The sequence below is a fragment of the Podarcis cretensis genome (genome assembly GCF_951804945.1).
Source record: "Podarcis cretensis genome assembly, chromosome: 12".
NCBI lineage: Eukaryota > Metazoa > Chordata > Lepidosauria > Squamata > Lacertidae > Podarcis > Podarcis cretensis.
This window is the reverse complement of record NC_137181.1, coordinates 47,858,278-47,883,039: the sequence shown is the minus strand read 5'-3', so window position 1 is coordinate 47,883,039 and position 24,762 is coordinate 47,858,278. Positions and strand designations below refer to the sequence as shown.

The window sequence follows — 24,762 nt, the reverse complement described above, 5'->3', positions numbered from 1 at the left end:
TGCTATATGGTAATTTATGGACCTAATAGGTATCTAAAGCCATTTGCACATAACAAAATATGTATTTTATCAAAGTACATCCAGTTTTTTTTCCCTTTAAAATTTTTGGGGCCCCCAAGAGAGTGGGGCCCTAAGCTTTAGCTTGTTTAGCTTATACATAAATCAGGTACTGCGCTCTCTCTCTCTCTCTCTCTCTCTCTCTCTCTCTCTCTCTCTCATATCTGTTTTTTAAACTCACAGTTAATTTCCAGCACCACTTTTTTTATATAGATATAAACAGCACAGTATGATCATTGTGCCAATGGATACACCAGGTGTCAAACTTATAAGGCCTCTTTCAGTCTTTGGATACTGGGGTAAGTTGATTTGCCAGGTACTTACGATCATCATTGTCATCATCAAGCACCTTCTAAGTGCTTGGATTTGGCTCCTAGCTCTCGGTGCCCTAACTGGTCTGAGCTGTTGCTTTAATTCAGGCATAGGCAAACTTGGCCCTCCAGATGTTTTGAGACTACAATCCCATCATCCCTGACTACTGGTCCTGCTAGCTAGGGACCATGGGAGTTGTAGGCCAAAAACATCTGGAGGGGCCGAGTTTGCCTATGCCTGCTTTAATTTACACTAAATAAATGGGTATCCCTTACTCTCTCGCCCTGATGCTCTGTCGCTGGATTGGAGACACTTAAGACTCACAGAATTGTAGAGTTTGAAGGGACCACAAGGGTCATCAATCCCCTGCAATGCAGGGCTATTTTGCACAGTGTGGGACTCGAACCCACGACCTTTAATTAAGCTCTACTGACTGAGCTATCCCATAGGCCAGGGCTCCCTGTAGCTCATGGAGCTGTTGCTGTTGGGCTGCTATACTGTGCGTACCGGATATAGAAAGGACTGGCACAGATCCTGCAGTTTTAAAATATGTACATACTGTACCTACTGGTTGGCGGTTCGAATCCCCGCAACGGGGTGAGCTCCTGTTGTTCGGTCCCTGCTCCTGCCCACCTAGCAGTTTGAAAACACATCAAAGTGCAAGTAGATAAATAGGTACCACTCTGGTGGGAAGGTAAACGGCATTTCCGTGCACTGCTCTTGTTCACCAGAAGCAGCTTGGTCATGTTGGCCACATGACCCATAAGCTGTATGCTGGCTCCGTCGGCCAATAAAGCGAGATGAGCGCACAACCCCAGAGTCGGCCACGACTGGACCTAATGGTCAGGGGTCCCTTTACCTTTACCTTTACATACTGACGCTAGCGATTTCCCTCAGTTGACACTTGCCTTTGTTCTTTTCACAACTTTATAGATTATTTCCATGGCGGACATTTTGAGGTGCATTTTAACAACGTCCGGGTACCTGCCTCTAATTTAATCCTTGGTGAGTCTCAACATTTCTTTGCTAGAGAAGTTTTTTTATGTTTGATGTTTTCTATTGCTATAAGCCGCCCAGAGTTGGTGGGGAAAACCCAGCCAGATGGGTGGGGTATAAATAATAAAAAGTATTATTATTTATTATTACAGAGCTCTGCAAAACTCTGCTGCAACCTCTTCCCACCTGGTGCCCTGTGTATGTTTTGGGCTCCAACTCTGATCAGCCCCAGCTAGCCTGGGGTTGGTGAGAGTTCTCATTCAAAACATCTGGACAAACTGACCTTGTCTATGGTCATTTTTTTTCATGTTCCCATGTATCCCCACTGAAACTTCAGCAATCTCTCCACTGTTATGTGCTAGCTATGGAACAACACCACATTAGTGGTGCAGATGCAATCTCATTCCCAGAAAGGCAAAGAACCTTTCTGTCTCTCTGAACCCAGGAGAAGGAAGAGGATTTGAAATCGCGCAAGGAAGACTTGGGCCAGGCCGCATACATCATTGCATGCGGTCCATAGGGGCAGCTGAAACTGCTCTGCAGATCCTGTGCAAGCGCTCAGCCCGGAGGGTGGCATTTGGGAAGAAGCTCTACCATCATGTGAGTTGAGTCTCTGCTTCTGTAGGTGTAACTCTTTTCTTAGCTCAAAGGTGTGTCAGATCCAGTGGCAGGAGGTGTAGCTAAGGCTTCAGTAGCACGCTAGGAAGCAGAATGTTTATGTGCTAGATAAGAGACAATTTTGAACTAGATGGACCAATGGTCTGATGTTGCGCAAGGCGGGTCCCTGTGTTCTCGTGCTGTTCAAAATATCTCATGAAAGGAACCACTGGGCAGCAGTGATTGGGAAAGAATAAAATATAATTGAGAATACAGGCTTCCTCTCATTTACACAGGGGTCATGGTGCATGTCAGCAGAGCATGCATAACACCCCGTTCTGCCCCTGCCTTGCCCTCTTCCGGTGCTGAACATGGAGTTCCAGTTGCGATTGCACATGCATTGAAGGCACACAAAATGGGAGTTGCTTGTAAAGTCTTTCAAAGTCGTTTAGCTCTTATAGTTTCTATCACCATTAGCAAAAATTGCTAGTTTTAGCATGCATCGGTGTACTGAGGTTCACAAGCATGATTCTTCAAATCAGTGACCCAGTGTGATGTAGTGGTTAAGAGCGGTAGAACCGGGTTCGCGTCTCTGCTCCTCCACATGCAGCTGCTGGGTGACCTTGGGCCAGTCACACTTCTCTGAAGTCTCTCAGCCCCACTCACCTCACAGAGTGTTTGTTGTGGGGGAGGAAGGGAAAGGAGATTGTTAGTCGCTTTGAGACTCCTTCGGGTAGTGATAAAGCGGGATATCAAATCCAAACTCTTCTTCTTCTTCTTCAAATCATCTTTCAACTGGAGGTATGCATTCTGATACTGTCCAAAACTGCAGATCTGCATTAAGTATCCACGTTCAAGTAAGACTGCTAATAGAAGGTGCAGTGAGATTGGTTGCGTTACTTAAGCGGGGTGCTAATTTTCACTTTTCTTTGGTTATCCTTACGACTGCAGGAAGTTGTCGCTCACTGGATTGCTGAATGCCGCATTGCTATCGAACAGGCAAGACTGCTGACATTGAAAGCAGCCAGCAAAATAGATGCCACGGGCAACAAAGCAGCCAGAAAAGAGGTAACAGGGCAAGTGCTGCAAGCTGGAGAAAATAGCATCTTGTTAGCAGATGTGTCTTAAGTCAAGGGTAACTGGGGTGGGGTCCTCCAGAGGTTGTGGACTACAGCTCCCATCATCTTTGACCTCTGACTATGCTGGCTTGGGGCTCGTGGGAGAGCACTATCTTGGCTTTCCTGACATAGGAAATAGAATTTCACCATCTCTGCCAATAGCAAAAAAAATCAATTATTTCATACCTGGACAATCCCACCTGTGTGTACAGCCATACCTTGAATCCTGAACGCCTTGCGAGTCAAATGTTTTGGCTCCCGAACGCCGCAAACCCGGAAGTGAGTGTTCTGGTTTGCGAACATTCTTTGGAACCTGAATGTCTGATTGGCTTCCTGCAGCCAATCGGAAGCCACGCCTTGGTTTCCAAACGTTTTGGAAGTTGAATGGATTTCCGGAACGGATTCCGTTTGGCTTCCGAGGTACGACTCTATTTTGGCAAATACAGCAACCTTGTAACTTTTCTTGGTGAACGTGTCGTGGATTTAGTGCAAGCAGCCTTGGCTCAGGGGCAGAGCATCTATTTTGGATGCAGAAGGTCACCCTGCCTGGAAAGCCCCTGTCAGTCAGTGCAGGAGGACCAATGGTATGACTTGTTCCTACACATGACAGACCATTCCAATAAGACTTATAGCAATCACCACAGTCTTCCAGCTTTCAAGAAAGCAAACAGAATTTGATCAGGAACTGCATTTTTTGTTTCAATTCAATGCTGTTTCATTACCTTTGTGCCCTTATCTCCAGGGAGCACCCAATGGGCTTCATGGCCGAGTAGATATTTCAGCTTGGGTCTCCTGATCTGAGTTTGACCCTCTAGCCATGTGCTACAAAGATCACTGTGGCTATTCTTATTCAACTGTGGCTATTGACAAGTTCAACTGGAAGATCACCAAATTCTCAACAATCAGTGTTCTTGCTTAAGCTGTCTGGATTAGATTGGCTCTGTAGGCTCGTGCCTGATCTGGATTTTCTCAGAAGCAACTTTTAGTAAGCACTCTAGAAATTACAACCTCCCACTACACCAGCAAGCATGCTGCCTTTGTCTATGTGGTCACGCACCCAGAGTTGTCCTGGCTTTTAGGCAAGTTGCAAAACAGCAAACACAAACGCTCACAAATGTGTCCAGTGGCACGGGGGTGCTTCGCATCTTTTCCGAATTGCAAGCCTGCCTGTCATCATAGGGTTTTGCTTGTTTGTTCATGAGCAAATCTTTTTTTAAAAAAGCATTTCCTCATCTTTACAGGTTGCGATGATCAAAGTGGTGGCCCCCCGAGCAGTCCTTAAAGTGATTGACTGCGCCATTCAAGTTTGTGGAGGGGCTGGAGTCTCCCAAGACTTTCCACTGGCTGAAATGTAAGTGAAACTTATTCTTAGGAGAGGCTAATATTGTAAGCCAAACACATTCCACGAGCTGTGTGTGGTGGCACAGCAGAGGCTCAAAGCTCCTGCTTTAGCTGCCAACACACAGGCGCCGTGTCAAGCTCCTATGTTTGCACATAAAGCTGAGCCATAGTTTAGTTTAACCATGGTTTGTTCAACAAACCACAAGTTGTCTCGCAGATGAGATAACAAGCCTTGTTTCTCCAAAGCTTGCTCTTGCTTTGGGTCTCAGTTACTTGGAAGCACATGGGGTAAGGTGGAAGAGGTGATCCAACAAACCATGCTTAATCTAAGCTGTTGGGACTGAATTAAAAAAATTCCTTTGCTCACATTCTAATCTAAAAAAATTAGGATTTTTTTTAAAGGTATAGTAGCTGAGCTTATTTTTATTTAAAGAATGTATCTAGTGCTCTCTTATTCAAAAGTCGCTCTGAGAGTAATAAAAAATTCAAATTCAAATGAAGTTGCACATTTTAAAAGCCCCACTGACTGCGCTGAAAGAGCCAAGATGCTCATGAGACTTACAGCGGTCTCCAACTTGTTTGCCTCCAGATGTTCCTGACTACAACTCCCATCAGTTTTGACCAGCATAGTCAGTGGTGAGGGGAGTTGTAGTCTTTCAACATCTGGCAGGCACCAGCTTGGGCTAGAGTATGAAGTCTGTATCATCGAAAGCCGTCCTTGGTATGTTAAGATAAGGCTGGGAGTGACAGAGCATGAGACTTTTGATCTCAGGGTTAATGGGTTTGAGCCTCACAATTCCCTTCTAACTCTACAATTCTATATAATTAGAGGTAGAGACCTAAAGTATAAATCAGCAAGCCTTCCTGTTGTGGTGTTGAAATGGCCAGACCATCTGCAACTGCTCTCTTCCTCCTGCAGGTTTGCCTACATCCGGACGTTACGCATAGCAGACGGGCCCGATGAAGTTCACCTCTCAGTAATTGCAAGACAAGAGCTGCAGGACCAAGCCAAACACCTGAGTGCACATCTGTAATATTTTGCTTGCTTAAAGTCGTGATGGTACCACAATCACTTTAAACCATTTTCTTTCTTTTAGTTAGGCTGAAATCTTATGGGGCAGGGGACTGTAGATTTGACACTGTTCTCAATTATGGATATTTCTTAAGTAAACTCACTCTTACTAATTCTACTAGCAACATTCCTTTACTGATCTTTCACTTGATGAATAGTGTTCTTGCAGACAAAATGGCTTCACTCAGAAGCTTACATGTTGGGCCATCTAAACCCAAGGGGGGAAGGTCTAGAATAGGCCTGCCATCAGAATTTTGATATATTTCCCTGCAGTTGGTGGGTTGCATAAAATGTAATATTCCTACTCAATTGCACATTGGGTTTTGCCTAAAGCTCCTTCTGTTGTTTTATTCAGCCCCAAGAGATGCATTCCCAGCAGTGTTTCTCAAACTGGAGTCCCCAGTTGCTGTTGGACTACAACTCCCATCATCCCTAGCTAGCAGGACCAGTGGTCAGGGATGATGGGAATCGTAGTCAAGTAACATCTTGTGGGCCATCTAAGATGCAGGTTTGGTTCTCTTGCCCTCAAAATAAATTTCAGGTACCTCATCCCAGAACCCTCATTTTCTTTCCAGCTTTACAAAGGAATAGAACAGCAGAAGTACAAGTCTGTCACATTAACAGTTCAGTTCCCTTTATTTTTTAAAATTTTATGTACATACGAATGATCTGTATAATGTACATTCAATATAGAAAGTTTTATATACTGGATAATGTATAGAACATATCACAATTACACTATGCTTTTCATATATAACATGTTAACGTCATTTTTAAATAGGTTTTTTTTTGCTGCATTTTAATTTTTCAATTTGGTAAAGCCAGTTATACATACAAATATCTTGTTAGGTCTGGTGAAGGAAATGTTAATGATTGAGGAGAGAGGCAAACACCAAGTCTGTCAAGTTTTGGGAGGATTATCTTGTCCAACTTGGAGAGAGGAGTAGGAGGATCAAGTGATTTTAGCCCAATTTCTTCGAGACTGCAGTTCAACTTCAGTCATGCTTAGCTCATAAAATACAAAAAACTAGGAAAGTGTTTCGATTCACAGTCTTGTAAACAAAAATATAAAGGAACAAAAAAATGTGCTTACGTACAGCAAGAAACAAAAACTTCTTGCGTACCCCTTTAGGCTGATCCCCAAAGTACTTTCTTCTTATGTTACAGTGTGATAGAATCATGGAACCTTGTCTTTCCCCCCTAAAAAAAATATATTCATAGAAAAAGGAATAACACTGTCATGAAACTGGAAAGGCAGGCAGAAATCTGTTTCGGTGGACAGGCCAAGGAATAGGGCCTTCCTCACCCCCGCCAGTCTGTTTCGGAGTCTCTTGCATTTCATGTCCTTTAGCTGTGGTCTCCTGCTTCGTGGTCTACTGGAGGGGGGACACTGGGAAGAACTGACGAAGACCTCCCTGCAGTAAGATAGCCAGCAACTCCAGGACCTGTACCAGGGGGAAAAGATGGGAAGGAACAAACAGTTTTCTTTAAAACGCTGCATCATAAACTTGAGTGTTTTCAAAGCTGTTAGTTCTGCTCAGACAAACCAGCGTGATCTGTCTTACCCATGACATTTGTGTCCAGCTTACATTTCTCTAGACTGATACACGTTACTGGAGATCAGATTTCCATATCACCAGTCACTATGTTATCTAGGATTTATGTTTTAACCCAACTGCAATAATATACCCACAAAAACACACATATACGTACATATACACACACACACACATATACATGTACCAGAGGTTTTCAAACTATGGTCCGTCCGCAGAAAGGTTGCAAAACAGACAAGACTAACTGAACTTCACCCTAAACTTGATTTGTTTTTTAGGCTGTTTGGACCAGGGCAGGATGATTAAACTGGCCAATGAGACAGTGGGTCAGTTGTTTTCATAATAAGCCTACTAGCTTTGTCGATTAGAGGTACCTCTTGTTCTTGCAACATGGCCCTTGTTCCAACCATGCTAGTGTGGAAGCAAAAAATGTTGCTTGCTTTCATAGTTCTAATATCCATCATATTAGAAAGGCAAGACTAGGCAAATGTGGATTGTTCTTTTGAGCCATAGAAGAAAATACTAAATGGCCCGTTGAGACTCCTTGCAAATTTTCAAGTGGTCCGTGTGGGGGGAAGAGTTTGAGAACCACTGATACGTACCCTCAGGCACCTACCATTTGGAACCCTGATGTCACGAGTTCCAAAACGTGGCATTGCGCAATGTTCTACGACAGTCACATGTCCGCTACAACTGTATTGCCATGCACCTAAGGAAGCATTTCGTTCTAGGAACTGCGTAGATGCAGCATGCACTGAGCAAAGTGGTATCTACCTGCTTTTAGAGAGTGCTAGAGAGAGCTTTAGCAAGCTGCCTGCCAAAGTAGATCTAAAGCCCACTTCTGAGATGAAGAGGACTGCTACCAGATAGAAGGGAAGGAGAGGAGATACCTGGGGGAGAAAGAAACCAGACGCAAGGGAAGAACAGACAGCAAAGCACTTGGAAGCAAAAGTGAAGCATCACTCCGTAGTGTCCCCAGGAGGTTTGTAACGGACACATTAATCATTTGCCCCCTTCAAATGTCTACTCTGAATATGTCCAGAATTAAAGCTGAAGTCCAATTGGAGCATCCATTGATCCCTGTGGCCCCTTTTCCAACCTTACCATTCTATGATCAAATTAAGGGGACTGAATTAAGGTGTTATTCCCAGAATAAACAAGCCACATGATACACAGAAGAAGGGAAACACAACAGGAAAAGCCTAAATTAGAATGTTTACTGACCAGTGAGGTATCCTGCTGTTTGTGTCTCAGAAATGAACAAGTCATGTTTCTGATCTTTGAAGGCACTCCACACAGAGGAACGAGACAGTATTTCATTCACCTGCAAGAACAACAAAGCCCAGGAAACGTTTCATTTCATTTCCCCCGCTGTTCTTTATCTATAACTGGCTGCTGTCATGAAGTTGACCCTGCCATTAGCAGCAGCTTTTGTAATTGCACAAAAAATATGCAGCATTTTTTTGGGGGGGTGGTGGTGGTGGTGGTGGTGGTCAAAATTACAAAATGCAGATACCTCAACTGAAAGGAATTCAGGGTGCTTTACCTGCTCTCCATACTGTAGACTGCGAGACATAGATTTCAAAGCTTTAACGATCTGAGCTTTCGTGGCCGAGGGGCTTTCCAGATTCTCAAGACCGATGCCTTCAAGCAATCGCAGGAGATATGGAACCAACTCTACTTTCAAAGCCTGCAAAACAAGGTTACAGGGTACTTAATGATAGTCCAAGGGCATTCCAAAGCAAGTGCTCCTATCCGTCAGGCAGGTGAGAAAGAACTGATGGACTGAGCCTGCCTCCTAAAATTCTTTGATCTCCTGCCTAACCAACAACTCAGGTCATCTCAAATATGGCCTCACAAAACCACTGCAAAAATACTAAAGGATGAATTCACCACCTTCCCCAACGTTCCAGCAGTAATTCCACATGATTTCATGGTAAAGATAACTCCAGCTCGTACCTTGGCTCCCGAATGCTGCAAACCCAGGACTGATTGTTCTGGTTTGCGAACGTTCTTTTGGAAGCCGAACGTCCGACGAGGCTTCCACGGCTTCTGATTGGCTGCAGGAGTTTTCTGCAGCCAATCAGAAGCCGTGATTTGGTTTTCAAATGTTTTGGAAGTTGAACGGACCTCTGGAATGGATTCTGTTCGACTTCCAAGGTACGACTGTATTACCAAAATCTTCATCAATAACTGAGGAAGTAATGAATGGCATGTACCATTGGAATTAGGCTTTCCCTGAGATGCAGGATTATTGCTGTACACAAATGCCTTTTTCTATACCAGATTCCTTTTCTGCACAAGCATGTGCCTCTGTTTGGCCATTCAATACACACTGCTCCTACAGGTAAGGTACTCCAAACAGCAAATGTTAGGAACTCTGCATTTAGTGTTGCACACAGAACTCGGCTAGTAACTCAGGGAGATATTTGTGGTGTATTACGGATATCAGCATGCATGGCAACATTCCTGTGGTGTGGTCACTCTTAGAAAATACAGATACATGTGTAAGCACATGAGCAAGGATGCATGATAATGCAAGGACATTCCACCCGCAGCTTTGCAAAGCGAGCCTCACTTTTTCTTGTTGCCCTAAGCAACCTACACACAAGCTGCCACAGGGAAATTCCACACCACTCCACACACCATGAAGCTAGTGTAACAAATTGAATGGACACATATTTAGATTGCTATACAAATGCCTTTAAAGGGCACGGTTCCGGCTTGCTTACTTGGACTACGAGATCATTTTGTTCCTTTTGAAACATTCGATTGAGTGCCTCGCAGGCTACTCCAATCGTATCTGGCCGTTTCTTCATTCCATTCATCACGGGTCCAATGGTCTCTAGCGCTGCCATTGAGCGAACACAAAGCTGTGGAGGGAAAAAGCAGTTTTATTCAGGCTGTTGAAGATTCGCATTTAAAAGATGAGGTTACAAGACCCCGAGAAATGTCTAGCACAGGGGTAGGCAACCTAAGGCCCGGGGGCCGGATGCGGCCCAATCGCCTTCAAAATCCGGCCTGTGGGCGGTCTGGGAATCCGCGTGTTTTTACATGAGCAGAATGTGTCCTTTTATTTAAAATACATCTCTGGGTTATTTGTGGGGCATAGGAATTCATTCATTTCTCTCTCCCCCCCCCCAATACAGTCCGGCCCCCCACAAGGTCTGAGGGACAGAGGACCGGCCCATGGCTAAAAAAAGTTGCTGACCCCTGGTCTAGCATACCAACTTGAGTTAACACCCATTTTCCAACCTGGGCTGCAGAAGTAGTAGGCAACATTCCTTAAAGCTAATTGCTGCTAATTTTCCATACCCTGGATTAATTGAAACTATTGATTGATACGAGAGTTCAAACAACTAGGCAACCAACATATTTTAGGACACCACATCAGGATAGTGTTGGGGTTGCTACATACTGAGAGACTGGAAGCAACAGTTTGCCTAAATAGGTTGAAGCGTGCATGGACCTGATCTCTTCAACTGACTGAGTTGACAGTTTTATATACTATGATCCCAGCTGGAGACAATCTAATCTGGGGTGTAATATGATTTAAATTGAACCCTGTTTTATACAGTGCCTAGGCAGACTTACCATCCCTGGTACTGGTTTCGGGGGGAGGGGGAAAGAGAAATTTGAAATCCAGTCTAAAACATCAGAAACATACAACAAGCACCTGAGATGAAAGTTCTTCTAGCAAACAATAACACGATAAACCCATATCCTCATACCTCATTATCAGACAGCATGTGTATGACACGCATTGCGCTTTTCGGAATGGCGTTATTCTTGTGATTCAGGGCCTGGAGAATCTTGGGAAGATGACCAAGAGGGGGAACTTGGTCTGCCAGCTGAGGCTGAGCACTAAAGAGGCACACCGTCGCTGTTGTTAAAGTTTCTAAAGTTTCCCCCTGTTTCGGAACACAAAGCACAGAGCGAGTCAATGAAATTTCCTGCTCCACTATTGAAGTCAGCCAACGAGCGGCCAGTTTACAATCAACCGTTTAATGACACTCAGAGGAGTTGCATGTATGAACATCTTGATTATTCTGTGGGAACCGTAGGCTTATCTTGTTAAGAAGCAGAGAATGACAGCCATAACCTGAATATGAATAAGAACCTCTTCAACATACTGAGCAGTTACCGTTTCTTCGGTCAGAATCTTGTATGGGGAAAACCCAAACTGCACACACAGATCTAATGTGTGTGCATAAGCTGTTTCGAACAGCTGCCTGATCACTTATGCAACTGCATGCTGCACAACGGCTTGTGCTAGGATCCATTCATTTAGTGGCCATTCATTCGTTGTTCTTCATACTAAACAAATTGCTCTCCTACTGCCTTTAACCACCATGCGTTTACTGCTGTTATGTGCGAATTATTTCACAGCACAAGCCTAGGCAGGTTTACAGAGTAAGAAGGTCTTTATTGTAAACAGCTCAGGGCAAGCTATTCATAAATGAAACAAACAGTGGTAGGAAGTAGTAACAATAGCAGCAGCAGCAACTTTCAGTGGACCGGAGCTCGCTTTCGCAAATGCAGTTGCACAAAGCTAACACGCAACCAATCAACTCCACTTACATGGGGGTTGTTTTTCTCCAGGAGTTCGGTGAATTTTTCTAACAGTGCAATGAGAAATTCCCGAGGTTTTCGCAGCACCCAGGCCGGCTGGGCAATAAAGATTCTTAAGAAGACCCCTCCTACAGAAAGTTCACCCTCTGCTTCACCATACACCACAGCAAAGTCCTCAGGCAGCTGGATCAACGAGAAAGGAGGGGGGGGAGTCACTGAGTTTCTGCATTAGGAAAGTTACATCTGGTTTATTAGAAAGGGACGGGAGCTAGCAACACAGCTGCGAGCCAAACTACGATTATAAGGGTCCGTAGCAATGCTGAATACTCTACAGCAGGGCTGTTGAAGCTGCAGCTACCCAGTGGATGCTGGGCTGCTGCTCCCATAGGAACAAAAGTAGCATGATGTGGTCAGAACGGATGGGATTTTTAGTGCAGGAACATCCAGAGTTTCATAGCCACCCCCCTCCACCGTACAGTTTCATGCCGTACAGTTTCAGTCATGGTACAGTGAGATAAGACTGAGCAGTAGCAAAAAACAGAAAATGCAAAAGGATACAAAGGAAAATCACACCCATGCTTTGTCTTAATATCCCCCTTAACATTTAAATTTTGCTTACCTTCCAGTTAATATCAGGGTTGTCTCTCTGTAGTTTAAAGTGCCTTTAAAAAAAAAGTCAGAAAACCCATTAACAAATACTTCTGCAAGCAAGGGCTAAAAATGAATTAAATTCTAAGCGCTTCCCTCGCCTGAGGTTAAAATCAAACTGGCTTATTTGCACTCTAATCGCTTTTAGCAATTTTGATCAATACAGAATATCTGGTTATATTTTTTGCATTATGCCGCCAGGAATAGACCCTGTACTACAACCCCAGAGGATTCCAAACGGAATCTAATCGTTGGCTTTACGGTTCTGCTACGTTTTACCACGAAACTGACTACAAAAGTACAACCATTATTCACCACAACTGTAACATACTCTAGCATCATTTCTCGGACAGTTGTAGACACTTTCTCTCTGGAGTTGTCATTCCATATCAACTCTGGATTTTCATGCGTTCCTTCAAAAATGTGAACAGCAGCTTCGGGGTTATCTCTCATGGCATCCATAAAGACACCAGGTAGAAACTTCATTAGGGTAATTCTAACCTAGAAAAGAACACACCAGATTGCAGATTCTGTCACTGCTAACAAAGGTTTCCAGTTAATCAAATGAGCAGCTTGTAATACTGACATCTAGCAAAGCACGGGGGAAATGCTTTTGAAAGGAATTTGACTTATCAACAGAGAGCAGTTCTTAAACCTGTGTGGGGAATGTCTTTGTATGGTTGACTATTGTTTGGATAATGACCTGTCTTGTGAAGAGTCCTTGAGTTACACCCCTTGCCTCCGAATGACCTAAACTGAACTTGATGGATGGGCATTGTGAATCTCCATTGTTCAGCCCAGACAGAGCGATCCAGCTCTGACAGCCTTCTCACTCTTTCCTCGCTGCAAGGTGTCAGGGAACCAGGCAGAGAGCCTTCTTGCTAGTTGCACCACCCTGTGGAATGCTCTCCCATCAGATGTCAAGGAAATAAGCAACTATCTGACTTTTAGAAGACATCTGAAGGCAGCTCTGTATAGGGATGCTTTTAATGCTTGATGTCTGTTTAATGTTTTATTTTGTTGGAGGCCTCCCAGAGTGGCTGCAGCAACCCAGTCAGATGGGCGGCATACAAATAATAAATTATTACTATTATATTATTATAGGTTTCACAATTCATGAAGACTAAGGCTATCAATAAGGGGACGCGGGTGGCGCTGTGGTCTAAACCACAGAGCCTAGGGCTTGTCAATCAGAAGGTTGGCGGTTTGAATCCCCACGATGGGGTGAGCTCCCGTTGCTCGGTCCCTGCTCCTGCCAACGTAGCAGTTCGAAAGCATGTCAAAGTGCAAGTAAATAAGTACTGCTCCGGCGGGAAGGTAACCAGCGTTTCCGTGCACTGCTCTGGTTTGCCAGAAGCGGCTTAGTCCTGCTGGCCACATGACCTGGAAGCTGTACGCCAGCTCCCTCAGCCAGTAAAGCGAGATGAGCGCCGCAACCCCAGAGTCGGCCACGACTGGACCTAATGGTCAGGGGTCCCTTTACCTTTACATAAGGCTATCAATGGCTACTATGCCCACTGCTGGAGGCAGAATGCCTCAAGGAACCTGTCAGGGAACTGACATCAGAGCGAGAGGTGGAGGCAAGGCTCCAAAACGATGCAGGAGAGGGGACCAGCACGGGGGAAGGAATTCAGCGTAACACCAGTGGAGAAGAGAAGGAGATGGAGGATTTGGAGACAGGGCTCCAAGACCCTTCACCAGAGACTAGTGGGGAAAGCGCTGACACGCCTCTGCCTTCCCCTTACTTGCGCAGACGAGTTCCGTGCAGGGAAAGTAGGAGGAGACTTGGCGTCAAACAGCTCTTATGCTGGAAGAGGTTCAAGAAACGCCCACTGACGGATTCTGCAAGCGACTGACCGGCCACGGAGTGTGGGCTGTCAGCCAAGGCATGGTGAGCCAGACAATCTAACCGAAATTGAAGGCAACTTACGCACAAGTAACCCCTTACAACCATTACAGAACCCATTGCTGGGATTCACATTTGGGGAGAATGCTGCTATACTCCTGGTTATGACTTCCCACAGGCATGTGGTTGGCCATTGCAAGTATTATATGCTGGACCAAATGGGCCGCTGGCCTGATCCAGAACGGCTCTTCTTATGCTGCCATGTTTTCCAACCAGCATGTTGCTCTACAAGCCTAGTAGCTTGCAGAGAACGAAATGTAAAGCTTGCACCACGTGAGGGCTGTTTATTTGAAGTGATGCACATTGGCTGCATCCAGACAATCAGATATTGGATTGAGAAGCCAAGCTACAAACAGGCAGACAACCACTTGGCTCTCCCCACCCTTCACGTTAAGTGGAAAAACCAAGGCAGGAAGACGTCGCCAATTCCTCTTGCGTCCAAACCAGGAAAACTATGACTAATGGCTTCCAAATAAGGAATGACAGTAAGTCATATTTCAAAGCTGGCTTATGTATCCTGGTTTGCTGGGAAGCTATTAATCATCGTTTGCTAGCTTAGGCGTAATGGGAAGCCATAGTAACAGCAGCTTCGTGGCCTGTTTCCCAGCCCATATGAAGGGATGATAAAGATGAATACGGCCTGTGTAATGTTAACTCCTAGTACAGGGTTGGACAGCATTTTTTATAAGCATGTTGCAAATCAAGTCTAACAGACATTGTGCTATTTAGTGTCAAAAGCATGCTTTTAAAAGGGCCAGTTACAATGCCCAAAAATGAAGCAAAACACACTCACCTTTGGACCAACCAGTTTGTCGGCTGTCATTTTAGCAAAAAGCTCTGCAGTCTGAGATCGAACTTGGGGATGTGTTGAGTTGCAGAACATATCAAGTAAGTAGATTAAAGCACCTAGGAAAGGACAGAAAAACAGAGGGCCTTATGGCAGGCTATGAATATTCTGATAGATAAAAATAAATGAACTGTTGCCTCTTCCAATCACAGAAAGTTTGAAACATTACTTTTGGATTCTACAAGCAACAAAGAACAACAGAGTTCACTGTACCTTTTGCCATGGCCTCTTTAACTATTTTGGTACTGGATGTCAAAGCATACAGAGTTTCCAGAACAAGCTGCCGACCTGCCAAGAGGAAAAACCGTGAGCGAAACCCAGCTTTTGTGTGTCTCTATTTAGCAAAGATGAAGTAAAAACGCAACAGGGCTTGTTTAGAGTTGGACAATGGGGCCTGCACTATTGCCTAGTTTAGCTGGCCCCTCAGGAAAGAGCTGTTTATGAGGCGAAACAAAAGCCTTCCATGGACTGAGTTCCAAAGTCAGCAAAGGTGCTTAAAAAAAAATATCCTATGAAAGATCAGCTTAAGTCAAAGAACTAAGCACTAGTAGAACTAAAATATATGCATATAAAAAAATCACATACATATACAATACAATAAAAACATCACAGGTCTAGCCTTTCCCTTAAAAGCAAGTCCTTAATAGAGAAAGAAGTTCCAAAGGGCTGATTGTGGCGAGATGCCTTCATTCACAAAATCAGTGTATCCTGAAAACATACTAAAAGTATGACCTAACCTTCACTGAGGGTTTTTCTCTAGATCTATTTTGAATGCCAAAGACAACACCCCAACACAGGCGATTTTACTTCATTAGTGACTTCCTATAATTTCCCCAACAGATCTGAAGTCAGAGGGCAAGATCTCCAGTTTAGAGAATATTTGTCTCTACACAGTCCTGAGACCTCAATGCCCTTCCCAAGTTGGAGCCACAATTCTACATGCATGCTTGTGTGGGGAAAAGTTTTTCTTTTTCTTTTGGTATCTGAAGAGTTTTCTAAATGTGTATTTTTGTCGCTGAATAAGTAAACTCACGCTCTACGTACTTGAAGGTAGTGAATGTAGGAGGGCTAGTAAGTTGGAAAGAACCATTGCTTCTGCAATATTATTTACACATTCTTGGTTACTAGTCACTATGTTCACCACCTGTGAAAGAAAGAAAGAAAAATAAAATAAAAACTGCTAGACTGGTATGGAAGCAGCTAGTTGTTCCTTCAAGACAAGGATTGTCTACCTATTGATTGGATACATACCGTATTTTTCGCTCTATAGGGCACACTTTTTCCCCTCCAAAAATTGAGGGGAAATGTGTGTGCGTCCTATGGAGCGAATGCAGGCTCCTTGGCTTCAGCGATAGCAACGCTAAGCCTCCGAAGCGCAGAGGGAGCGCTCCCTCTGCGCTCCGGAGGCTTCACGTTGCTTTCACTGAAGCTTGGAGAGCGAGAGGCGTCAGTGCGCACCGACCCCTCTCGCTCTCCAGGCTTCAGGGATAGCTGCGTGTAGCCCCTCCGGCAGGAAGAGGCTGCACGCGGCTATGGCTTCTTTAGCCCCGCGCAGCCTCTCCGGGCAGGGAGAAGTTGCGTGGGGCTAAAGAGGAAGCCAAAACAGTGAGCAGGATCCATCCCGCTTGCTGCCTTGGCTTGTGCCAATAAGATTTTTTTTCTTGAACCCCCCCCCCCAAAAAAAACCTAGGTGCGCCCTATGGTCCGGTGCGCCCTATGGAGCGAAAAATACAGTAAATTCAAGCTTTGCTTCCAGAAAAGCCGCTCTGAATTTTCTGTGAATATTTATAGCAGAAAATGTCTTTCAAAATTTTTGACCAAATGCTGTTTTCAAACAATAGGAGTTTAATTTTGCAACAGAAGGAGCACCATCAGGTAAAAGCCGTGACCCTAGTTCTCTATCTCTTCCCAACCCAGCATTGCTGTCCCTACCCATTCAGAGTGAGGTCAATGCAAAAGGCTTCGTTTGCCCTTGGCGAGGTAGCCAAATCTGATTTGTGGGCTGAAAAAAGACTCGCAGTCCCCCCAAAATCTGCCACTTAGCCAGCTTCTTAGAACAGGCAAATAGGTGTGGAAATGTAAGCTGGGGGGAGTGGATATTGGTGTATAGGGGTGGGAAAGGGAATAACCCTTTTTTAATACTCTGGGATAACAGTGGCAGTGCAAAGAGACCAGTCACTTTTGCCAAGGCAACTCGGGCCATTGCTTCTGCCCAACGATGCCCCTTCTGGTGAGAAATTAAGACTGCCACTGTCGCCTTTGGAAATAACATTTGGACAAATACTTCAAGAGTCATTGTGTTCTACAACCTGCTAAATGCACATTTCTTAGTACTATTCACATAGCCTGTGAACTGAAGATTTAAAGCTATGTACGGTAGCTATTTTGATGTCCTGCAATACCATTCTCTAGCTACAAAGCCCAAAAACAGAATCGTTACTGGCTGAGTGTAAAATATATTCCAAAGAACTTTCTCCTATGGCAAGAAACTTTTATCGCTTTGGTTTTTACCTCCAGAGCCAGCTGTTGGACTTGACCAGCTCCGTGGACACGCAGAAGGGAGAAGATTAACTTAAAGTGACCTATGCATTCACATTCTGAACCTGCGTGGAGAAAGACAGCTGCTGTGGTTAAAGTGGACTAAACTAAAGCACTTTCAAGCAAAGGTATCTTAAAACGTTTTTTTAAATTAAAAAACCCCACCTTAATCTGCTTAAACAGCCATTTTAGTTTGTTGAGAAGCTGTACGACTAAGCATTCATCTGAAACATCCAAAATCTAAAGTGAGGTTTCGTTCGACAGGAATGTTTAAGGTGTCCAACATGCCTTGCTTACCTGGGTTGTGTTTTATTACATTTCTCAGAGCCTCCAAGGCCATCTCTACCCTTCTGAGCCTCTCTCCATGTTGGTTTGACTCCACTTTCCCTGTGTGAGTCATGGCCATTAATGTATGAAGGTACTGGGCTTGTGAGCCTATGTAATCCAAGAGGCTTGCAGCAAATGATTTCGGAAGCTGTAGGGTAACAAACAAGCAAGAAGGAAAATTGAAAAGATAGATAGGAAGGAAACATGTTGTTGCTGCTGCTTAACACAGTGTATCCATATTTTACAAACTATTTACAATTAAGAGATGAACAATCAAATGCTCTATCAGGATACATCACCAGTAGGTGTTTCAGCTTCATGTAGCAAGGCTTCCTCACAAGGTTATAACAAAGGAAGGGTAACACTGCTATATAAAAGTCTGGGAAGTTCTATAGTATAGGGTTACTCCATTCTGAAAACATTTCTTTCCCAATGTTTGAATTTTTTAACAAAGGAAGAGCTATAACAAACATGTAACAAAATTCAAAGGGAACGGATATAGAACCTCTGAACGTATCTGCTGTGTTGATGATTTACTGAGAACAAATTAGTGCATCCTATATTTTGACAAGGAAAGGAGCTTCAATATCTAACATGTTTCGTATTGGAACGCAAAAAAAGAAGGAAAAAAAAAGGGATTAACCAATTTAAAACCAACAGACTTCACCAAATAACTAGAAGTAGAATCTTACCTCCAGTTGGAATGTGGGGACTTCATTGTAAACTCTAACAAAAATCTCTCCTACAATAAGCTCTTTTGCATGATCACTGAAGATGAATTCAGATCCATAGCTTTTATCACAGTCACCCTTTAGAAAGTAAAAATCAATTGAATATATTTGCAGCTTCCCATAGTAAAAACATTAAGCCGAATGGACGCAAAAGCAGTACAATTCCCCAATATGAATTGTGTACTTTAAGCTTGGAGACATGAAGCAGGGACAGAATTTGATTTCAGTTCTCATTTACTTTGCAAGAAAAGGCTAGAAATGTAAGCAGGTGACGGTAGGAGGAGAGTTGGCCAGCACTTGGGAAGATATCTATTACTTCTGTCCTTTCCCATGGCTGTTGCTAATTCCTGCACAGGTTGGACTTTAACCCTCAATGATCTTTTAACACGTGTGGTGCTACAACAGGAATCCTGCAACCAAAAGCAGGCTGGTTTGAAATCGTTCTTTTACCCCCCAGCTGCAGAACTTGAATACGTATGACAATCGTATTCAGCTACAAGCGATTGCCAAAGAAGAAGAAGATGCTAAGCAACACCTGAGCTGTACTACTGACAAAGACAAAGCTCTCAAACACTCAATTGAGGGCAAATATCTAGGGAAAACAAGTCTCCCCTCAGCCCTTGTACTGCTTCAACATATTCTCCATCCAGAGCAACATGAAATGCAACAAAGGGGGATAAAGGAATCAGGAAAAACTGTCTCCTCCACCTTTACCAGAAAGAGCCTCTCCTGGTTTTAGGTCATGGCTGAACTGAAGGAGCCTTTCTGTTCACTGATAGCGAATTAGGATCAGAGTTATTTACATATGCTGTTGTTAAAGGATGCTGTTTACAACATGAGACCATAAATGGAGAAATGAGGGGATGAAATCTATAAATCCCACAGGAGGACACCAAACTTTTGTGGCTTGGTACAGTGGTACCTCAAGTTACATATGCTTCAGGTTACGTACGTTTCAGGTTACAGACTCTGCTAACCCAGAAATATTACCTCAGGTTAAGAACTTTGCTTCAGAATAAGAACATCGCATGCCGGTAGCGCAGCAGCAGCAGGAAACCCCATTAGCTAAAGTGGTGCTTCAGGTTAATAACAGTTTCAGGTTAAGAACAGACCTCCAGAACGAATTAAGTTCTTAACCCGAGGTACCACTGTACATTAAAAGATGCTGGCCGTGTGGCTTTTGTACACCTCGGTTTAATGATTCTGAAAAATGCAGCAACAAGAATTGCTTGCTGCTTCTTTCAGTTCCCTGCCTCAGAAACTCCCAACTAGCCAGCCCGACAATTTGAAAAAGTGCCTCACTCTTTTAATCATGCTTTCCTGCTGAGATTCCAAGAATTCAAGGAGTTCAGCTCTTGTCCGATTGTTCCAAATAAGGTATGGGCTTTCTGTGTTGCTGTTCAGCATTTTCAGAATCTAGGTTAAGAAACAGTTATGGCAAAACAGATTTAAATGCAACACAAATATTTCATTTTTTCTACAGCATCTACATCTGACCAGCTTAATACCGCCACAAGACCACTGTAACCCTTCTAGCTTTCTCAATGTGCAAGTTATTTCCTCTTTTTTGTTCTTTAACACGAGTCTATTTGGAATTTGCTCTTAAAAACTCCAGCTCTGGCTAGATGCACACTTTATGATTTCAAGCGCTACAGAAGTAATCTGAAACAGTCTCTATTCTGCAACTATTGAGTGCAGCAAACACTGTTTCTCTCTTCTGTTTGTGCCCACACACACACACAAATATTCCTGGTTTGCCATATACAGTAGTCACTCAAACATACTGCAGCAGCAATATCATGCGAAATAGCCCTTAGTATCTGGCAAGAAAGACACGACAAGTTAGAAATAGTAGGATGACTACTGTACAAATCCACACATCTCTATTAACACTGCACTATCTAAAACAAAAATCCACTGGCTGCAACACAGAGAACTGAAGGTGCTCGCAAGTGCCTCAATCAGGACTCCTTTTCTAAGACACTAAAGGCTGTATAATTTTCTTTGTTGCCATTACTACATTTTCATACTCAGCATACTTGTCAAGAAAAGCAGAAAAACATTAACGTTGGTATTAAAATGTTCTTGTACCTCGGCAGGATTGACCACAGCAAGTTTTCTTGCAATATATGGCGTCAGCATGCCTGCAAGACTTTTTCTGATGGTTGGGTTTTCAGGCGTAGCTTGTTCTCCGGGAAGATATCCGCCAAGACGGCTCAAAGCAAGGAGGCTAAGCTTTGCAAGGGTATTGGCTACTTCCTGTTAGCAGAAAATAGGGAATCAATCTCATGCATAGATTTTCTGAGTAGATGAAGAAACAAGACCACCACTCCTTCACAAGCAATACTGCAAAATAAAATGGACACAACTTGCAAAAATGTCATTGCCCAATTTGGGGCGACTGTCACTTGCCATTGTGTCTCCTTATATGCCACTGTGCACTATTCAAGAGGGTTCTCTAACTCTCTACAGAGGCTTTTTGGGTGCTGCAGAGGGGTGTGTTGCTTTTTTTAAGAATATAAAGAAATTCCCTTCTTCAAACTTCCTCCTCTCTTTGGATCAAAGCTTGGCACAAGCAAGCACAACTGATCTTGAGAATGTCATTTGAACCACACAAAAAAGGCTACAACACACATGCAAAGTTTTACCTAAAAGCGCAGCACATTAAGCAATGTGTTTGATTTTAAGATAATGACTGTAAGTTCCTACAGCCATCTCAGAAATGCTGCTCAGGATATATTTAAAGTACAGCAGTCTATTCACAGTTCCTTATTATCATTACCTGCTGATTGGAATCTTCACTTTTCTGAATCCCACTCTCTTCTAGTGTGTAATCATAGTTGAAGATGTAGCCGAGCAAATACCACAGAACTCCAGCTTGAAACAGATGTGTCTGTAGCCAGTAGTCCACAGCAAAGGAGCTGACACACTCGACCCCTAGGGAAGCCACGCGGGGAATGTTCTGAGTAGGAAAGAAAACATTTGCTTTGGGTGAGAAGTGGTTCAGTTCAGCAGGAACAAGACAAGCAGTGTTTCTGACGTAAAAATGACAAAATGCAGTAGTGGCACGTTCTTCACACTTTTTGTTTCTTGCTTCTGCAGTGTAGCGCTTTAATCACATTACAGAATAGGGTAAACAGAATAAATAAGAATATAATAGGGTAAACAGAAGGACTGTGTCTGTACATTCCATTGACAATGTGCAAACAAAACTGTCTACATGCCTCAAGAAGCCTCATGTGAACTGGGGCTCTGACAGGAAGTTCTACAGCTTTCAAAAGGAAGGCAATAGGCCCAATCGATTGCATCCACTTAATGGACACTCCTGAGGTTCTACAGAAATGGGAGGCTAGAAAAGGAAGATAGAGCTTACCTTGCCATAATACAGTACTCTGCAGAGATCCTTGATGATATTTGGCATTTCAGTTATTTTCTCTCTGCAGTCTTCAAATTGGGCCGCCACACTGTAACATTTACTTACATGCCCACACACCTATTAAGTGAAAAAATGCTAAGTCATATGGCGTTGGTATAATAAGATGCACTACAAATACACACGCTTCAGAAGTTGAAAAGGAATGATAAAGAGCTCCCTGGAAGGCAGACACAACACTGTAATTCGCCAAGTGATTACTTCTTTCAGTCTTGTGAAGCATTGTTACTTCTTTTCAACTTATGAAGTGTCTAAAGTTGGCACCAGGAAAGGGCTGTGGCAAAATGGGAGAACGGTAAGGTGCACATTTTGCATGTGGAAGTTCTCAGGTTCAGTCTTTGGTATCTCCATCGTTAAAAGAAACTATGCTTTAATGAGAATAAGCAGAATGCTGGTACGCACCACTGAAATTGCAGGTGCTTTCTTCCTCCCCTGTTGCCACTGTACCACCAAAAAAAAGCCATAGCTTCTTGTGTTATCTGAGCCTAGACTGGTGATTTGTTTCTCTCCAAACCAACCATGAGCAGGTAGCCAATGTTTGCTCTTATTCACATTAAACCATAGTTTATTTTATCTACAGTTTTAATATGATGTGAGAACCATGTTAGTGGTTAGACAGAAAAGTTGCCTGAATCTGGTCTCCTATGGCCAGTTCACATTTTAGTTCACATTCACACATATGCTAAATCCTCCATTACTGGATTATTTTGAACACTTACCTGAACTGACATATCATCTGGCTTACTAAAGTGTGTCAGGACAGCAACACAGCGATTAAAAGCCTCTTGCAGAATCTGTGGGGATAGACAGACATGTTTTCCCCCTGAACACTGTCAGCAGCAAAAGTTGAAACGATTGTTCTCATATAGAAATATTTCTCTACAAATTTCCGGATGCCATTTCAAAGCCACAATGTAAAATTTAATACTTCAAATGCCTACTTGTGAGAGAAAGAAGTTTAAGTATTCTAAGCCAAACCAATAATCTGAAATTATCTGGAGTAATATTAACAACATTTCTTAGAAGCCCAGTTATTGTTTCTTTTGCTTGATATTAAGTTAGAAGTTAATATTTGTGTTTTTTTTAATAACAATCTACTTGCTTATTCTTAGGAAAATTAAGCTAAATACATGAAATATTCAGCATTGGTTATGCAAGCTTACAGAATAATCAGCAACAGCAGTTCTGAGATGTACTTACAGATAGCTAGAAAATATGAGGGAAAACTAGCTTTGCAGACAACACCCAGCCAAAAAGGGTTATTAAAATGCATTTTGCAAACAAGAGCTTAATAGAAAGGATGCAAAGAATAAAACTCACTCTCTGCAAAACACAACCCAGAGGAAGATTTTGAGCCTACCTCAATACCGTTCTCTCTTCTTAGTTCTTCTGCATTAAGTGCCGAGCAGTTGACAGTGTAGAAAGCTAACTCAGTAGCAGCAGGCAACAGGGGAGATTCTTTGGAGAACAAGAGGTCGTCTGAAGTTTCTATTGTGATTGTCTTAATCAACATGGGGTAGCCTGCATATTTATAAGGCTTCAAATCTTGAAAAGAAAAGAATGCCAAGAGTCAACATTCACATGTGAATCAGTCTCATGGTGACACTTATTCTATACCAAACGAATTATGGTTTCTTACTTCAAAGGCCAACAAGACAGGAGAAAGGAGGGTCTGAGAAGTGTAACACAGAATGTACTAAACAAATTAGCTCCTAATAAGTAGGAGAAGTTGAATTCCCCAAGATTCTGGGCAGCTCCTCGGGCAGTATACAGGTGAATCTGAGCTGCATTTGGAAAATAGAATCTCAAGGCTCTGTTTTGAATGCAGACTTTCTGCTTTAGAACAAGTCCTAGGTTTTCTACCAACAAAGGTCCACCTATTAATCAGTGGAGACGGATTGATTTAAAATTGCTGGAAAAAGTGTATTCACTGCATTCAAATAAAGGTCCATTTTGGACTTGACTGTAGTCTCCAGAAGTAAGTAATGGGCCTCCCCTCCTTCAGAAATCCACTCTCCAATGAAACCAAGGTTATGCACCTGAAAAGGTAGAGCTTGATAGTTTGCCACACAATTTGTATTGGTTGTAGCCAGTGAACTCCCAAATAGGCCCAAAGTTTTCAATAACACATAAATGAGATTTAATATTTCACAAAACAAAGTTATGTCTTCAGATGCTAAGTATAATTACCATCTTTGTGTCTGTTGAAAAGGATGCTTTGAGCTTTCAAAATTAGAATTATATTCTCAGGATCTGGACCATCCACCACTTTGGCTGACTTTGTACACAAAAACTCATACGCTTTATTCACCTTTTCAAACATATCCTGCAAATACAATGCACGTAAGGAAGCAGATATGAATCCAATCTCAAAATAAATCAGCGGATGTTGCAAAAGGAACAGGTCAGGATTTTAAGAAAGACTGTCTTCTACTACATAATCTTCAAAGACACTCTTCTAATTTTGAGCTATTTTAATGTTTTTCTGACTTTTATACCATACCCTTCTCTGAAAAGTCCTACACATACACACACAGTAGGACAACAGAGTTAACAAGAAACGTAAGTACAACCTATTCAGAACAGCCACGTGTACAGACCGCATCGTACACAGTATTCCAGTATTTGGCTAAGGATTACTTAATGTAAAGCAGGGATGAGACCTCCAGTCAGATTTCAGAGTCCCCTCCCAACCGTAAGTTGTACAGCAG

The 24,762-nt window shown here is 43.1% G+C and overlaps 3 protein-coding genes across 7 annotated transcripts in view; 2 read left to right on the top strand and 1 right to left on the bottom strand.

Annotated features, from left to right (window-relative positions):
- ACAD11 (acyl-CoA dehydrogenase family member 11) overlaps nt 1-5,606 on the top strand; it is a 43,883-nt gene extending 38,277 nt beyond the window's left edge. Inside the window, exons 16-21 of the mRNA XM_079947296.1 lie at nt 271-356; nt 1,303-1,374; nt 1,811-1,965; nt 2,914-3,030; nt 4,322-4,431; nt 5,341-5,606. Of these exons, the coding sequence (XP_079803422.1) occupies nt 271-356; nt 1,303-1,374; nt 1,811-1,965; nt 2,914-3,030; nt 4,322-4,431; nt 5,341-5,455 (655 nt within the window). The 3' untranslated portion in view covers nt 5,456-5,606. The remainder of the gene's footprint in view (nt 1-270; nt 357-1,302; nt 1,375-1,810; nt 1,966-2,913; nt 3,031-4,321; nt 4,432-5,340) is intronic.
- Nucleotides 1-24,762, top strand: part of NPHP3 (nephrocystin 3) — a 224,095-nt gene that overhangs the window by 107,249 nt on the left and 92,084 nt on the right. The gene's annotated exons all lie outside the window — the stretch shown is intronic.
- DNAJC13 (DnaJ heat shock protein family (Hsp40) member C13) overlaps nt 6,111-24,762 on the bottom strand; it is a 61,937-nt gene continuing 43,285 nt past the window's right edge. For 2 of the 3 annotated variants that reach the window (XM_079947144.1, XM_079947145.1), the window contains 21 exons: nt 24,242-24,377; nt 23,412-23,596; nt 22,771-22,845; nt 21,992-22,111; nt 21,401-21,580; nt 20,710-20,877; nt 19,921-20,034; nt 18,580-18,696; nt 17,858-18,035; nt 17,534-17,625; nt 16,067-16,166; nt 15,236-15,310; nt 14,969-15,081; nt 12,601-12,770; nt 12,241-12,283; nt 11,631-11,804; nt 10,781-10,960; nt 9,782-9,922; nt 8,596-8,739; nt 8,274-8,373; nt 6,111-6,938 (listed from right to left, as the gene is read on the bottom strand). In XM_079947144.1, coding sequence (XP_079803270.1) covers nt 6,841-6,938; nt 8,274-8,373; nt 8,596-8,739; nt 9,782-9,922; nt 10,781-10,960; nt 11,631-11,804; nt 12,241-12,283; nt 12,601-12,770; nt 14,969-15,081; nt 15,236-15,310; nt 16,067-16,166; nt 17,534-17,625; nt 17,858-18,035; nt 18,580-18,696; nt 19,921-20,034; nt 20,710-20,877; nt 21,401-21,580; nt 21,992-22,111; nt 22,771-22,845; nt 23,412-23,596; nt 24,242-24,377 — 2,703 coding nt within the window. In that variant the 3' untranslated portion in view covers nt 6,111-6,840. Of the gene's footprint in view, nt 6,939-7,823; nt 7,940-8,273; nt 8,374-8,595; nt 8,740-9,781; nt 9,923-10,780; nt 10,961-11,630; nt 11,805-12,240; nt 12,284-12,600; nt 12,771-14,968; nt 15,082-15,235; nt 15,311-16,066; nt 16,167-17,533; nt 17,626-17,857; nt 18,036-18,579; nt 18,697-19,920; nt 20,035-20,709; nt 20,878-21,400; nt 21,581-21,991; nt 22,112-22,770; nt 22,846-23,411; nt 23,597-24,241; nt 24,378-24,762 lie in introns of all 3 variants that reach the window. The other variant, XR_013831977.1, reaches the window with a different exon arrangement.